Source organism: Sorex araneus, chromosome 6 (genome assembly GCF_027595985.1).
Source record: "Sorex araneus isolate mSorAra2 chromosome 6, mSorAra2.pri, whole genome shotgun sequence".
NCBI lineage: Eukaryota > Metazoa > Chordata > Mammalia > Eulipotyphla > Soricidae > Sorex > Sorex araneus.
In genome coordinates, this window is record NC_073307.1 from 64953442 (window position 1) to 64968407 (window position 14966).

General features: G+C 44.5%; 1 protein-coding gene across 2 annotated transcripts; it reads left to right on the top strand.

The window, feature by feature from the left end:
• Positions 1-325: 325 nt before the first annotated feature.
• SLC38A2 (solute carrier family 38 member 2) lies at positions 326-12537 on the top strand. 2 transcript variants are annotated; one of them, XM_055142025.1, is made up of 16 exons: positions 326-606; positions 1088-1255; positions 1451-1532; positions 1663-1778; positions 4016-4089; positions 4181-4273; positions 4397-4475; positions 5792-5874; positions 6041-6099; positions 6189-6356; positions 6696-6775; positions 7045-7145; positions 7700-7824; positions 8298-8442; positions 8554-8651; positions 9588-12537. In XM_055142025.1, the coding sequence occupies exons 2-16, from the start codon at positions 1140-1142 to the stop codon at positions 9684-9686; spliced, it is 1518 nt and encodes a 505-aa protein (XP_054998000.1). In that variant the 5' UTR covers positions 326-606; positions 1088-1139; the 3' UTR covers positions 9687-12537. The 2 variants fall into 2 exon arrangements, with proteins under 2 accessions (XP_054998000.1, XP_054998001.1); XM_055142026.1 differs by lacking the exon at positions 1663-1778 and having other exon boundaries at positions 327-606.
• The last annotated feature ends 2429 nt before the right edge of the window (positions 12538-14966 follow it).

Below are 14966 nucleotides of genomic sequence, written 5' to 3' on the forward strand. Positions count from 1 at the left end.
CCCGGCGGGGCTGCCCGGTCGGGCGCGCGGTGCGCACTGCGAGCGGGTGGACGGCAAGGAAAGAGCAGGCGCGGTGTGGCCCGAGTTGGCAGAAGGGGGAGGGGCGCGGCCCCAGAAGGCCTGGGGCAGAGGGCAGCCCGCAAGCTGGGCGCCTCCGCGACAGCGCACGTGCAGGGCACAGGCCCGGGCGCGGGGTCTCCCCGGCGCGGCGCACGCGAGCGGAGAAAGTGGGGCTCGGCGGCGGGGCGGGGCCTTCAGGGGCGGGGCCTGCTGGGGGGCGGGGCCGGGCCTGCGGCGGGGCGGGGCCCAGGTGCTGTTGGTACACAAAGGCCGGCGCGCGGCCCCGCCCCCTGACGCGCCGCGGGCCGCCGCTATAACCCGCCGCTCGCGGGCGCCGGGCTCAGAGCCGCACGCCGCCGCCCGCCGCCACCTCCTCCCGCCGACCACGCGGTCCCGCACGCGCCTCGGCCTCGGACGCCGCCGCCCGCAGCCCTCCTGTGGGAACTCCCGCCGCTGCGCCTCCTTCCGCGGGCCCCCGCGACCCCCGCCGGCCGCGCTCGAACGGCCGCCGCGAGCCCCCTGCGTCCCAGGAGCGCGACCGCCGAGGTAGCGCGGCCCGGCGGGTGGGGGAGGGGCCGGGGCGGGGGCCGGGGCCGGGGCGGGGGGCGCGGGGCCAGGCCGCAGCCCTCCCTGGGGAGGGGGCCGCGCTGCGGCACGTCCTGCCGGGCGGGGGGCGGGCGGGGAGGGCCGGCGCTGGGACAATCGGCGACCGATGTTGCATCAGTTTCCGTCCGGGCGGGGCGCGGCGGCCCGGGTGCGGGCGGGCGGGCGCGGGCGCGCGGGTGGCTCGCCGGGCGGGGCCGGCCGGGCCGGGCCGGCGGGGGGCGCGGCGGCGGCAGCCCCGGGCGCCCCCCGCCCCGCGCTCGGGCCCGCGGGCGGCGCGCTTTGTTCTCGGCGCAGCTGCCGGTACTTTTCCGGGCCGGGCGCGCCCCCGCGCCGCGCGCGCGCCGGTACTTTTCCACTGGGCGGCGGGCGGGGCGCGCGCGTCACGTGGGCGCCGGCCTGACGCCGCCTCTCACCTTCACAGGCGCGGACAAAGGCGCCCCCGGCCCGGCCGCGCCGGCTCGACCCCCGCCGCCATGAAGAAGGCCGAGATGGGGCGGTTCAACATCTCCCCGGATGAGGACAGCAGCAGCTACAGCTCCAACAGCGACTTCAACTACGCCTACCCCAGCAAGCCCGCGGCGCTCAAGAGGTGGGCGCGCGGGGGGCGGGGGTCTGGGGGGCCCGGGGGGGCGGGCCCCGGGCGGCCGCGCTGCATCCCAGGACACGCATCGCGACCCGAGCCCGGGGCCGGCCGCGGCTCCGCGTTCGGGTGCTGGGTGCTCGGTGCCCGGTGCTCGCGGCCGGGCCAAGCCCACTCAAAGCGCCCCCCGCCCCTCTTTGGCAGCCATTACGCAGACGCAGATCCCGAGAACCAAAACTTTTTACTTGAATCCAATCTGGGGAAGAAGAAGTACGAGACGGACTTCGTAAGTGCCCGCCGCGCGTGTCCGAGTGCTCGTGGCCAGAGCGAGCGTGCGTGTCGATTGCAACTGATTGCCGCACTGGTGTTCCCCATTTAATTCTTGTCATATGTTTGGTTATCGTTTCCCCGTGTAGCATCCAGGTACTACTTCCTTTGGAATGTCAGTATTTAATCTGAGCAATGCGATTGTGGGCAGTGGAATCCTTGGGCTTTCTTATGCCATGGCTAATACTGGAATTGCTCTTTTTGTGTAAGTATGTGTAAGTAGCGAGCCTGCCGAGGGCAGTTCCTTTGACGGTGCGACTGTATCGGGGCTTCAGAAGTAGACACGGTGGAGGAGTCCCTCCGAGAGCGATTGCTAGAGCTAAGACCCAGAGTCCGTCCTAGCCCTGCATGACGGCATGTCACGAAGGCCACTCCGGGAAAGTAGGGTGACGTGGAAAGTGGCCGGGCTCTAAGGCGCAAGCAGTGAAGTAATCGAAAAGGAACAATAGACAAATCTAGAGTGGTTAGAAATTTTGTTCTGGCAAAATTGATGCAGAAAAATATGTGCTAGAGTATCCAAATTAGTTTGGGAAATGAGTGAGCAGTCTGCTGTTGCAGCTTCTTTTAAAAAACTCAGGGTGTGATGGCGTTTGCCTAACCTGGAGCGTGTTTGCTTTAAGAAAAATGAGTCATAATTTTCTGGACACTGAGAAGCAACCCATTGGTGTTTTTGTGTGTGTGTGTGTGTGTGGGTATGTGTGTGGCTCTTTGAGAAATATTCCAGGTTTGTATGGTTGCCATATGCCATAGCAGAAGCAGTGAACATTTTCAGGAAAAAAGCCCAAAACAAAAATCTGTACATTTTGAGTTTAAATTTTCAGTGATGTTTGTATCATACCATTGAGTTTAAGCATAGCTAGATACGTAGGGTCTCAACTGCAGGGTGTTTGTGTCCTTTATTGAGCAGATGAAGAAACCATATAAAGTGTAGTATGGAATTGTCCCTTTAGGGCAGATGTATTTTGGTTAGCTGATTCCCTTCTATCCAGTTTATTTTTTCCAGCAGAAAAGAATGTTCACGAAAAACTTCCCAGAGTTCTGCTCTGTGAAAAAAGCTGAGCCTTTGTGTCTTGGAAGCTGAGATCTGGGCTACTAGGGAGAGGGATTTGGACACCTCTTTAGAATTTACATAAAAAGGACCCTTGAATTTCAAAGATTTTAGTGGGAAATTTGAATGACTTCATTGTTAAAAGTATTAGAACTCTTACCTAGTCACGTATAAAATTAAAGGCAGTTTTTAAGTACTACCAGTGTGGTTATAGTTTTAGTTTAGAATTTACATGAGATAAAATGCATGATTGTTTTATTTATGAAAGCAGAATTCATAATGTCACCCTATTCTTGCACTTAATTTTTACCCGTGACCTTTTGAAACATTTTTTAATACATGAATTTAATGATCAGTGCTACAGTGAGCTTTTTAATTCTTAGGAATTTCATATTTAGAGGTATAGAGGAAAATGGACCAAAAGCTTATGGCTTCCATTACCTGGCTGGTCAGACAACTCTAATTACCCATCTTAAGTAGAATGATTCTAGCAGTTGGAAGTGATCTCAAAGATAACAAATTGCATTCGCATTCGTGCCTCATCTTTTCTGTGTAAGGAAAGAAGGATCAGATTTCAGCTCTATCCATTTGAATGACAACCCATGGTTTCATTTTGTCTTCTTCCCCCCCCCCCCCCCCACACACACAAAGAAGTTTGTTTTGATTTATCTGAAGTGGAAGGAAATTGAAATGAGTGAGAGAAAGCCTGTGCCCTGAAGGAAAACAGAATGATCGGGAACCCTTTAGTGTGTGTGCTCTCCAGCCGCCCCCATGTTTAACCCAAGTAGGAGACTCGAGAGAGGAGACAGGTAGATGGCTTGTCTAGTCTAGCACAGGCTCAAACTTGGTCACAACGCTGGACCTGTATTCCACACCACGAGACGAAATAGTTTATCAGCAGCACTTCTCTGTCTTATGCCAGTTGCTTGTAAAGCTTTTAATAGTAGATTTTATAGTCATATCGTGTGTATGTCACGTCCTCAAACCCACTGCCGGTGCCAGGTGAACTGCCCAAAGACCTTGCAGGCTGGGTTTGCTGGAGGGTGTTTTTCAGATTAAATGGAGACGTGGCAAATCTGTAGCTTACCAATTTGAAGCCAGAATCAAAATAGATCTTTCATAACTCTGCCACTGGGAAGTAAGGCAGTGGTATACCTACTGGCCCCATTCTCCGAGCCGCTGTTCTAACCAGAGCTATGGAAGCATCTGAGACATGAGTTTCATGGCAGTTCAGAGTGGTTGTTGATAATTCCAGTTTAGGATAGTGAGCACTAATACTTGGGATCATTCTATCAATACTACAAGAAGTAAGAGAACGTGTTCCATATGTAATGTTTATTTAGCAGCTAAAGAGAATTGTCTTAATGCTAATAACTGCTTTTTCTTCTCATCAGAATTCTCTTGACATTTGTGTCAATATTTTCCCTGTATTCTGTTCATCTCCTGTTGAAGACTGCCAATGAAGGAGGTAGAGCAAAGATTTTTTATTTCTAAATTTCATAGCATAATTTTTTTTTCATTTATACTTGCTTCATGCTTCTTTGTTCTTTAAATCACAGGGTCTTTATTATATGAGCAATTGGGGCATAAGGCATTTGGAATGGTTGGGAAGCTTGCTGCCTCTGGATCAATTACGATGCAAAATATTGGAGGTGAGGATGTTTTGAAAGACACTTTGAATGTCTTGGCACTTTCTGTAGCTGTGTTGACACAGTACTTTGGGTATCACGTGGCGCATTTTGCACTTGTAATGGTATAATTTTGTTTTCCTCCAGCTATGTCAAGCTACCTCTTCATAGTGAAATATGAGTTACCTTTGGTGATCCAGGCATTAATGAACGAAGATAAAACTGGGTAGGTGATAAGTAAGGTTACTCATAAGAAAATCATAGTAAAGTTGGATACAAAATTTTTGCCAGAAAATTATCTTTCATAAATATTCCTGTTGAAATTAAGAAGTCTGCCACTTAGTGTTTGAGGGTGGGAGGCCAGAGGTTGATAGCTGTAACTCTGGACAACTAATTTCTGCCCTGTGTGTGAAAAAAAGTTTTCTAGAACTTAGCTTTTCTCTATATTCAATGAGAACTGAGTAGCACTCTAGAATGTCACTTGGGACTAAAACCAATTCCTCTTTGATTGTGGATTTTAAATTCTCAAACCTTTAGCATTTAAAAATGCAGGATACTGGAAAATACATGGCCATGCTCTGTCATAGAAACTACAGTTCCTAGCTGATTGATTCCTGCCACTGGAAAAACTTGTTTTATATTTAGTAAACAGGCAGGAGTACTTTACTCTCTAGTTTACTTGTGGCTGATTATTTCAAAATAGACAGGTCTAATTATTACTGTAGCTTTAGAAATTTAATCAAGCCTAGTTTATTGCTTTTATGTGGGGTTTTTAAATGAATGGAAAAGAATTCATAGTTCTTGAAAGTAATGGTTTTTAAAGAGGATGTCTGACAGAAGGGAAAGTTGTTTACCCAAAAAAGGAAGAAGTGCCACACTGCTGGAACTAAGGACATAAACTGAATACTTTTTTTTTTATTTTTTCAATTCACAAGGTGTTTGACTTTTTTGAGTTACAGATCAGAATGTTAGAACGTACTCTTGAAACCCTGGAATATATTTGCCTGGGTTGGAGGCTTGGATTTAGAGGTTTTCTTTCCACCTGTGTGTTAGTTAGTATGAAGATTTTCCCTTATATGTTTAATAACTATTAACAAACTATAAGACACTTGTTTTAAATTTTTCTTGTTTCTAGCATTAAAATTGCAAGCTAAAACTATGACAAAGTTGGTGTTCAACTTTTCTAAACATGCTTAAAGATAAGATTGCTGGCTTAACAATGCTGCGTTATTCCCGGCGCTAGCTTCAAGCCTTTAACAAGTGTTTTATGTTATGAATAATCTGGCAGTCTTCCCAGTGCAAACAGTGGGACAAAAGTTACACTGTTCCATACCCCATTTCTGCATAGTATTCATCCCAGTACACTGAAGTTTATTGCTGTGGAGGCCTTTTAAGCAAGAGATACTTTTCTGGACCTGTCTTTTTTTGTACTTTCATAGTATTTCCATGAAATTGAGTTCTACAGGAACACATTTCTGTATTGTTCTGAAGGTATTTGGGATGTTTTTGACCTTGTTTCCTTCCCTTGTTTTTTTAATTCAGATTGTGGTATCTGAATGGAGACTATTTGGTTCTTCTGGTATCGCTGGTGCTCATTCTTCCTTTGTCACTGCTGAGAAATTTAGGTGAGCAAACCAAATGAACTGAGTTTCTTACCAGTTAGTTGCTGAAAACTAGAAATTTATATATTTACACTCAGCTCTTCCAGAGAATCATTAGAGAATGTATGTTTGCCTTAAACTCTCTTTACCCTGTTTAATTCATTTCTTGTTTTTTTTTTTTTTTAAATAGGATATTTGGGATATACCAGTGGCCTTTCCTTATTGTGTATGATGTTCTTTCTGATTGTGGTAGGTGTAATTTTTCTTCAAAGTTCAGATACACATTTTAATCCTACTCACATTCAGTTTAACACATGCAAAATTTTTTCTGTTTCTAGGTGATCTGCAAGAAATTTCAGATTCCTTGTCCTATGGAAGTTGCTTTGATAATTAATGAAACGATAAACAGCACCGTAACACAGCCAACATCTTTTGCACTTGATCCAGCATTTAATGTGACTAGCCATGAATCTTGCAAACCACGTTACTTTATTTTCAACTCTCAGGTAAAATTATTTTCTAGAAAGAAAGATTTTTGAGAAGAGGGACTATTTATTGCAAATGTTAGGGGAAGGCAGAGGAAGAGAAGGAAAAATAACTCCTTAGAAAATGTAGTTAGCTAATTATTGAGAGTAAGAAGAAAGGATTGGGTTATACCTTTAAGTTGAGGGAAAAATAATGATAATAAATCACACATTTGTTACAAACATTGGAATGTTGATGACCGTGAATCAGAAGGATGGAGGCTCACATGGATAGACTAGGTTTGGGGTTTAAGATTATGAAATCCATGTTGCGTGACTGATAATCAGTAAATATTCACTTTTTTTTTTTTTTTTTTGCAGACTGTCTATGCTGTGCCAATTCTGACCTTTTCATTTGTTTGTCATCCTGCTATTCTTCCCATTTACGAAGAGCTGAAAGGGTGAGTGCTTTGCTCACTTTGATAAAAATTTGATAGGGGCCGGAGCAATAGCGCAGGGGTAGGGCGTTTGCTTTACATGCGGCCGACCTGGGTTCAATCCCCGGCATCCCATATGGTCCTCCAAGCACCACCAGGAGTGATTCCTGAGTGCAGAGCCAGGAACAACCCCTGAGCATTGCCGGTGGGGACCCAAAAAGCAAAAAAAAAAATTGAGAAAATGGAAAAATTAATTGTTGTTAACATTTGTATTTTCCTTTGGATTTACATAGCCGCAGCCGTAGAAGAATGATGAATGTGTCCAAGATTTCATTTTTTGCTATGTTTCTGATGTATCTGCTTGCTGCTCTCTTCGGATATCTGACGTTCTATGGTAATAATGACTACTTTATCAGAAAAAAAAATACTGAAAGTTAATACTTTCAGATTTGTAGTTGCACCACATTAGAAAAATCCACTTACTTTGGTATATTTTGTGATGAGATAGAGGATTTCCAATAGCATATTTTATAAGTAATGTCTAGAGAGCGTGTTTAAAAATTCACCATAGTCGTGGGATAATATTGTGCAATTTAGAGTAATGAGTTTGCACCTAAGTTCATCGTACCTCTTTTCTATTCTCTTCACATTATACATTACCCACACCGTTGTCAGCCAAACCAGGAGATTTAGTTGTTGAACTCCTGTTGTTTTTTAATGGGTGGTCATGTGGCTAAATCTCTACTTGTTACTTAGGAAAATTTTCCTTCAGTGTTACACAATAATTGCTTTGACCCTAATGCCAAATTAATCTTATTAGCCTCAGCTTAGAATAGTTTTGTGAGTGACTAATAGCTTTGGTGCAGATTTTGTGTATTTGAGATTTTATGCATAATCTCTAGAGAAAGTGGCACACTAAATTTTGCGGGGTTTTTTTCCCCCCCATAGATCATGTTGAGTCAGAATTGCTTCATACCTACTCCACTATCCTGGGAACTGATATTCTTCTCCTCATTGTCCGTTTGGCTGTGCTAGTGGCCGTGACTCTGACGGTACCAGTAGTTATTTTCCCGGTAAGTGAACAAACACCTACTCTGTGCTCAGTAGGAATACGTGTCCCAGAGACACTCAGAGGCTGAATGCGTGCTTTGTATGGAGGGCGACCAGTTTCAATCCCCAGTGCTGCCAGAAGCAATTCCCAAGCCCGCTGAGGGGTAGCCTGGCCCTGTGCACTGCTGGTGTAGCCTAGCAATTAAGAAATAGAAATTAAAATGGGGTTTTCATGATTTGAGCAAAAAAGAACTACCTATTACAGCATTAGTAAGTTGGTAGTTTCAAAGAGGCTTTGAATACATTAGAGGTGTTCAAAATCTATTTGAGCATCTGGAATCATAATTGAGACGATGCATTGATCTTTTTATTGTTTGCACATTTGAAAAAATGAGTTAGAGGAGGGCATGCTTTATTCAGATACCTACTTGTTTTAGACATTTCCTATTGGATTTTTTTAATTACAACTGAAATTTTAAATTTATTTGTGTTGCAGATTCGGAGTTCTATAACCCACTTGTTCTGTGCAGCGAAAGATTTCAGTTGGTGGCGTCACAGTATCATTACAGTGTCTATCTTGGCATTTACCAACATGCTTGTCATCTTCGTCCCAACTATTAGAGATATCTTCGGTTTTATTGGTAAGGTTTCTTTCAGATGTCAAAGCTGGTTAAGATTATTTGGGGTTTTAAAGGTTTTTTAAGATGAACTGCAGTTTGGATTCTCAACAAAATACACACATTCTTTAATAGGTGCATCTGCAGCTGCTATGTTGATTTTTATTCTTCCTTCTGCCTTCTACATCAAGTTAGTCAAGAAAGAATCTATGAAATCTGTACAAAAGATTGGGGTGAGTTAAAGATTCCTGGTTGTCGAAACAGTAATAATCAAATACCAGAAATTTCTCAACTGATTTTAGTCTTATTCTTCGAAGAATTTAAATTTTAGTCTTTATGGTGATACTTGTGATCACTGATCACTTTTTTTATGTTTCTTGTAAGTAATGATGAATGGAAAAGTAGAGGAGGAAGGAGAGAGGTGAAAGGTAGAAATGAGTTGATAGAAGTATACAAATAATGCTTGATATAAAGCTGTTGTCTCAACTGTAGTGTTTGTTTGATCAGTAGGTAGTCAGACTGCCTGCAATGACGGGCACGATGACGCCCAGTGTGTGGGCATACAGAAAAGATAAAGATGGTGCTTAATCGGAGGAGACCGTTTCCAAAGCCCTAGGACTTAGATTTTACAGCAGAGTGTAGTAAGTAAACTTAGAGGCTAGTGCCTGTCGTTTTGTTTTACTCTATATAGTTCAGGGAATATGACTCAGGGCTGGGGCACATGTTTGGGTAGGCCCTGTGTTCAATCCCGGGACCACGTATGTGAAATAAATACATAGTGGCAATAATTGAAAAGGGTAGGATTTTATTGGTAAGCTTTCTTAGATCTCTTTCATCATAAGGTTTGATACTGTTTAAATTTTCACCTTAAAAATGGAAGGAAAAGAAAAGGCGCCAGTCCAGTTGTAATATGTTCTTTGTTTGGCAAAGAGAATTGCATACCTTTTATTTTAGACAAAAGAATGAAAAAGCGGTATTTTAGACCTTTCTGATAGGTACTTTCTATGCTAATCACTTAACTCTGTTTAAGTATCTCTAGTCGAGTAATCTATAACTCCTTAAAATGTTATTGACAGTTTGAGTAGTTGTAAGCCCATTTAAAATAGGAAGGATCACTTAGCCCTTTGTTGCATCGCTTACTTACCAGTTTCCTCCTGTGCTCCTTGCAGGCTGTTTTCTTCCTGCTAAGTGGCGTGGTGGTGATGGCCGGAAGTATGGCCTTGATTGTTTTGGATTGGGTACACAATGCGTCTGGAGGTGGCCACTAACTGGCAGCACAAGAAAACAGTCCATTGGATGCCAGTGTTGAGTCAACACTCAACTGCTAATGAAAGTCACCTAATGTTTTCGTTTCACTTCCTTTTGAAGTGCAGATTCCTCGCTGGTTCTTCTGAGTGCAGAATAAGTGAACTCTTTTGTTTGTTTTTTATGTTAAGAAACTATTCTGTATGATAGAAATGGATATTAACTACAAAACCACGAGTTCTCGGGTTAACGGAAGTGACAATTTTATTCCATTCCAGAGAATGGACGAACTCTTTATCAAGCCACATGTTTGGCTGTGTCATTGTTTAACTTGGATATTTTATGATTTTACTTGAATGTGCCTAATGGAACCATTCGATGTGAGAAACAATTCTTAATTTACAGCAAAGTATTGAGAAAACTCTTATTATTTTTTGTACCAAAAATATTTAAAGACCTCAGAAGCACTATTTTACTTTTACGAAATTGCTTTTTTTGAACTTTGTCCAAAAATGATTGTCAATAAATTCCATTAAAAAATTTCAATGGTATTTAAAAGCAAATGTTAGTATTATGAAATGATTTGCCTTTTTGTAGGCATAAGCCAAATACTTTTTTTACCCAAAGTAATTTTTAGAGAAATGATGTAATTGTACCATGAGTAGGAGCATATAGTTGTGTTTTTGTTTTTTTTTTAATTTTCACTCCAAACTTTTTATTTAAAGGAGAGTTAAATTATTGTTAGGTTACTGCTTCATCTTTTTTCTGTCCCCGTAATTTGGTTAATTACTTCAACCTATTAGAATGGACAGTAATCCAGGAGTTTCTGTGGAAAGTAAAATATCTAGTTTTGAGGTACCAAATAGTGCAATTGGGTAAAACAGGGTTTATTCAGTTGCATTTGTCTCTGGAGTTGTGGTGACAGCTCTGGGGTGACTTTTTTGTTCTTGTGTTTCGGGGGGGGGCAGCCCTTTTGACATTGCTTCTATCAGTGGAAATGGGCATTTTTTTTTATGGCTATATAAGCCCAAACAATAATATTCAGAGTACAACTTTAAAATGCTCATCTGCTACTGGAAGTTTGAATTACTTGACAATGTATGGCTTTGTCGTGTTCATGTTTTGTCTACACTAGAGGTTTTATCCACAGGTTACACCAATATTTTGGTATAATTTTTTTATAAAGGCCCTTGGGTTTCTCATGCAGTAAGCTTTTTTTTTTTTTAAAACAAAACAGAACTCATTGCACTGTATCGTCATCTCATTCTTGTACAACATAGAGCATTTGTTTACATCCAGCAGTGGTTAGTGGGGGAAACAGTGCACCTGAGTGTGAGTAGTCCGTCCAGCTGCATGTGCACCCTTCGTTTCAATCCCAGTTAGAAGTAAAGAAATACTTGGCTTTAAGAGCACATTTATTGTACTTTACAGTGTATGGTGAATATATATTATTACATAATGTGGTACTTCACTCCTATGACATAGTGTCTAAAGTCTGATGTACGTGATTCCGTTAGTGGTTGAAGGAAGCAAATAATGGAATCATCAGTGGTCATCTGGCTCTTCATTTTTCTCTGGAAATATTTTAGTTTTGAGCAAGGGCCAGAAATGGGGCAGACAGTTTTTGTTACACATTTTTTGTATCATATGTGACATGTGACCTATGTTACAGACAGTGTCTGTAAGTAAAGACCTTTGTGGAACTGGAAGACGTTTTGTAGTGCTACGTTGAGTGAAACCAATGGTCCATTTTTTGTTTTATTTCTGCAAAGACAAAGTAATTGGGGACCATCCGGGAAGGCGGTGAGAAGATGGATTCTACAGCACTGCTTTCGTTTAGTTGGGCTTTTGGTACTCCCTTCAGATCCAGAACCTCACCTAGTTCAAACCAAGAATTGGCACTCCTACTTGCATTCCTGGAAAGAATTGCTTTTCTAAGACCTGCCAGATAGTACCAAGTGTGGTTTTCTACAGTTAAGGTCTTTTCATGAGCGAAAACACCATGACAGCCAGAAAGGAATGAACAAAGAGTTTTTCTCCACGGCCAGTGGATGTGGGAAATTTTCTCCTATGCTATTCTCTGCTGTTTGAGGATCTGAATCAACCGACTAGGGTAAATTCCATTGCATGATACTCTTGGAGGCTATCTTGTCTGCCTTGAGATTCCTAAACAGTAAATCCCCATTAATGAGCAGTCTTCAGTATTAAAACCACTGTCTTGTCACCTCATTTTGCATTACTGTCTTCCATGGATGTTTCAGTTATAACTGTAATGTTATTTATAGAACAGCATTAATCCATTAAAGCTAACCTATTTTTCAAATATTTATGATAATCTATGTACATACATTGTCTGTCCATATGTATTTGTAAATAGGTTGTATATAATAGGTTTGGGATTTGAGTTCAAGTGTATATATTCCTGTAAGTTTCTTAACTGCATTTTGATGAAATTCATATTATGTAACTATAAGAATTGTTCTCCAAAGTACCTGTACAGAGATTTCAGTACCAACAAATTGACATTCTATAAACACTAACAATTTAAAATACTGTTTCAGGTGTATTTGCAATAAAAATACTAAACATATTTTTTCATGAAAACTTGGTGTAAATTGAGATAACTTAAATTTTCAATAAGACCTAAATTTTCAAAATGCAGTAGTTATCAAAATGTAATCTAGCATAATGAAATCAAATATGATCTAGTGTAATGAAAGCTTTGGAACCCGGGTGTGATAACTTTCTGTACATAGTGTAAATTTCCTCACTGTACTAGAGGCCAACAATTCTGGTTTGTTGGCAAAGTGCTACACCGTTTCAATGAAACAATGTATGTTTTAACTGAACTAAAATAAATACATGTTTAATCACTGAGTGGCTGTTCCTGAAGGGAAGGGGAGGGTGTCTGGCACCTTTCGCATTGAGTCCAGGTCCGAATAACGTTGGTGGATGTGAGGAAAGAAAAGGGGGTGGGGGTAGCAGGATTCCTTCTGTACTCTGGAAGGTGATAGTGTCTGATAGGGAGAAAAGGTGAAAAACATCAGGAACCCAATTGGAGGGGAGGTGGGGTTGCCCCAAAGCGAGCCAGTGCTGTCCTAGGATCACTTGGTCAACCTTGGGATATGCAGAGTTCTTTCTGGCCTGGATGCCGTAGATGTACAGCACAGAGTAGTTGCCCCCCGCCAGCAGCACCTGGGATACTGTGCAGAGGTTCAGTTGAGACGCTGCCGGAGAAGAGTTCAACTCCAGTGAAGTTCTCTGCAATGCAGGACACGCTGCTGAGTGATGGTGAAGGTTACTAGGGTACGGTGATAGCCCTGGGAGAGAAGCACTCGTGAGATTAAATACACACCCCCGAAACAGGAAGGCAGTTCAGACAGGCGTGCTTGGGAGTGGGTCCAAAGTCGACTGCTACTACTGCAGCCCAGTGAGAAAATGTCATTCATTAGGACGTGCAGAATTTGCAGCAAATCCAAAGTAAGGGACAAAAGACTAGTGGGCCTTTAATTCATCAGGGAAACTTGAAGTTTCACGGGTATGAAGATAGGGCTGTAAAACAACCTGTGAATGCTTTAGGCCATTAAAGCTGGAAGCCCAAGTGGTAGTCCAGCAGGTAGGATATTTGCCTTGCGCGTGCCCTACAGGAATCAAAACCCGGCGTGGTTCCCCAGGCCTGCCAAGAGTGATCCCTAAGCACAGAGCAAGGCGTGACCCCTGGGCACTGCTGGATAGGACCCGAAAAAACAAAAATTGGGGCTAGAATGCAAAATTTTTATTTGAAATTAAAAATGCATTTGGTGAGTACGTCCACTCAGACAAGAACAGGTTTTCCTTTTTACTATTTTTTCATTGAATCACTCTTAGGTAGTTGACAAAGTTGTTCATGATTGGGTTTCAGTCTTACGGTGTTCTGACACCCGTCCCTTTACCAGTGCACTCTTCCCACCACCCATGTCCAGTTTCCCTCCCCACTTCTCGCCCCTCCTCTCCTCTCCTCTCCTCTCTCCTTTTCTCTCTCCTCTCCTCTCTTCTCTCTCTCCTTTTTCTCCTCTCTCTCCCCTCTCCTCTCTCTCTTTCCTCTCTCCCGTCCCCTCTCCTCTCCTCCTCTCCCTTTTCCTCTCCTCCCCTCCCTTCTACCCTCCCCTCCCCTCTCTTCTCTCTCTCTCTCCTTGTTTCCTTTTGAGCATTATGATTATGGTTTGCAATACATGTTCTGATAAGTTATCAAGTATACCCCTGTACTTCCAATATTAAATTCTTGTCCTGCCCAGAGTGATCATTAACGAGAACAGTTCTTTCAGGAACCAGCTAGTCCCAGAAGAAAGCCATTGAACCTGAGGGAGATCTAAGATAAGAATGTTTCCTACTAAATTGGGGCTGGGGTGATAGCACAGCGGGGAGGGCGTTTCCCTTGCACGCGGCTGACCTGGGCTCGATTCCCAGCATCCCATATGGTCCCCCAAGCACCGCCAGGAGTAATTCCTGAGTGCAGAGCCAGGAGTGACCCCTGAGCATCGCCGGGTGTGACCCAAAAAGCAAAAAAAAAAGTTTCCTACTGAAGAAATCCATTTAAATTAGCTAATGTGAAAATGATGGCGTGACTTTTGATAGCTCAAAATTTAGATGAACAAGTTCTCAAAGTTGAAAAACTGTAATTTGGAGGTGGGGGAAAGTGCCAAGGAAGAAACTCAGGACCTCATACATAGCAAGTCTCTCTGTGCAGCTGGGCCACACCCCCAGCCCGCAGAGAGCGGGTCCCGGTCACCTATCCCCGCACACACCCCCAGCCCACAGACAGCTGGATCCCGGTCCCCCAGTCCCCACACACCCCCAGCCCGCAGACAGCGGGTCCCGGTCACCTATACCCGCACACACCCCCAGCCCTCAGGCAGCTGGGTCCCGGTCCCCCGTGTCCCCACGCACCCCGGCCCTCAGGCAGCTGGGTCCCGGTCCCCCAGTCCCCGCGCACCCCAACCCTCAGACATCTTGGTCCCGGTCCCCCGTGTCCCCGCACACACCCCAGCCCGCAGACAGCTGGGTCCCGGTCCCCCGTGTCCTCGCGCACCCCAGCCCTCAGACAGCTGGGTCCCTGTCCCCCAGTCCCCGCACACACCCCAGCTCTCAGACAGCTGGGTCCCAGACCCCCGTGTCCCCTCGCACCCCGGCCCTCAGGCAGCTGGGTCCCGGTCCCCCGTGTCCCCGCACACACCCCAGCCCTCAGACAGCTGGGTCCCGGTCCCCCGTGTCCCCGCACACACCCCAGCCCTCAGACAGCTGGGTCCCGGTCCCCCGTGTCCCCG

What these genes read in the sequence shown, in the direction of transcription:
- SLC38A2 (XM_055142025.1), top strand. Translation starts at nt 1,140, where the DNA reads ATGAAGAAGGCCGAGATGGGGCGGTTCAACATCTCCCCGGATGAGGAC. An exon ending in TGATGTTCTTTCTGATTGTG is followed by an intron (nt 6,100 to 6,188) that starts GTAGGTGTAATT and finishes TTCTGTTTCTAG; the next exon opens with GTGATCTGCAAGAAATTTCA. An exon ending in AGATATCTTCGGTTTTATTG is followed by an intron (nt 8,443 to 8,553) that starts GTAAGGTTTCTT and finishes ATTCTTTAATAG; the next exon opens with GTGCATCTGCAGCTGCTATG.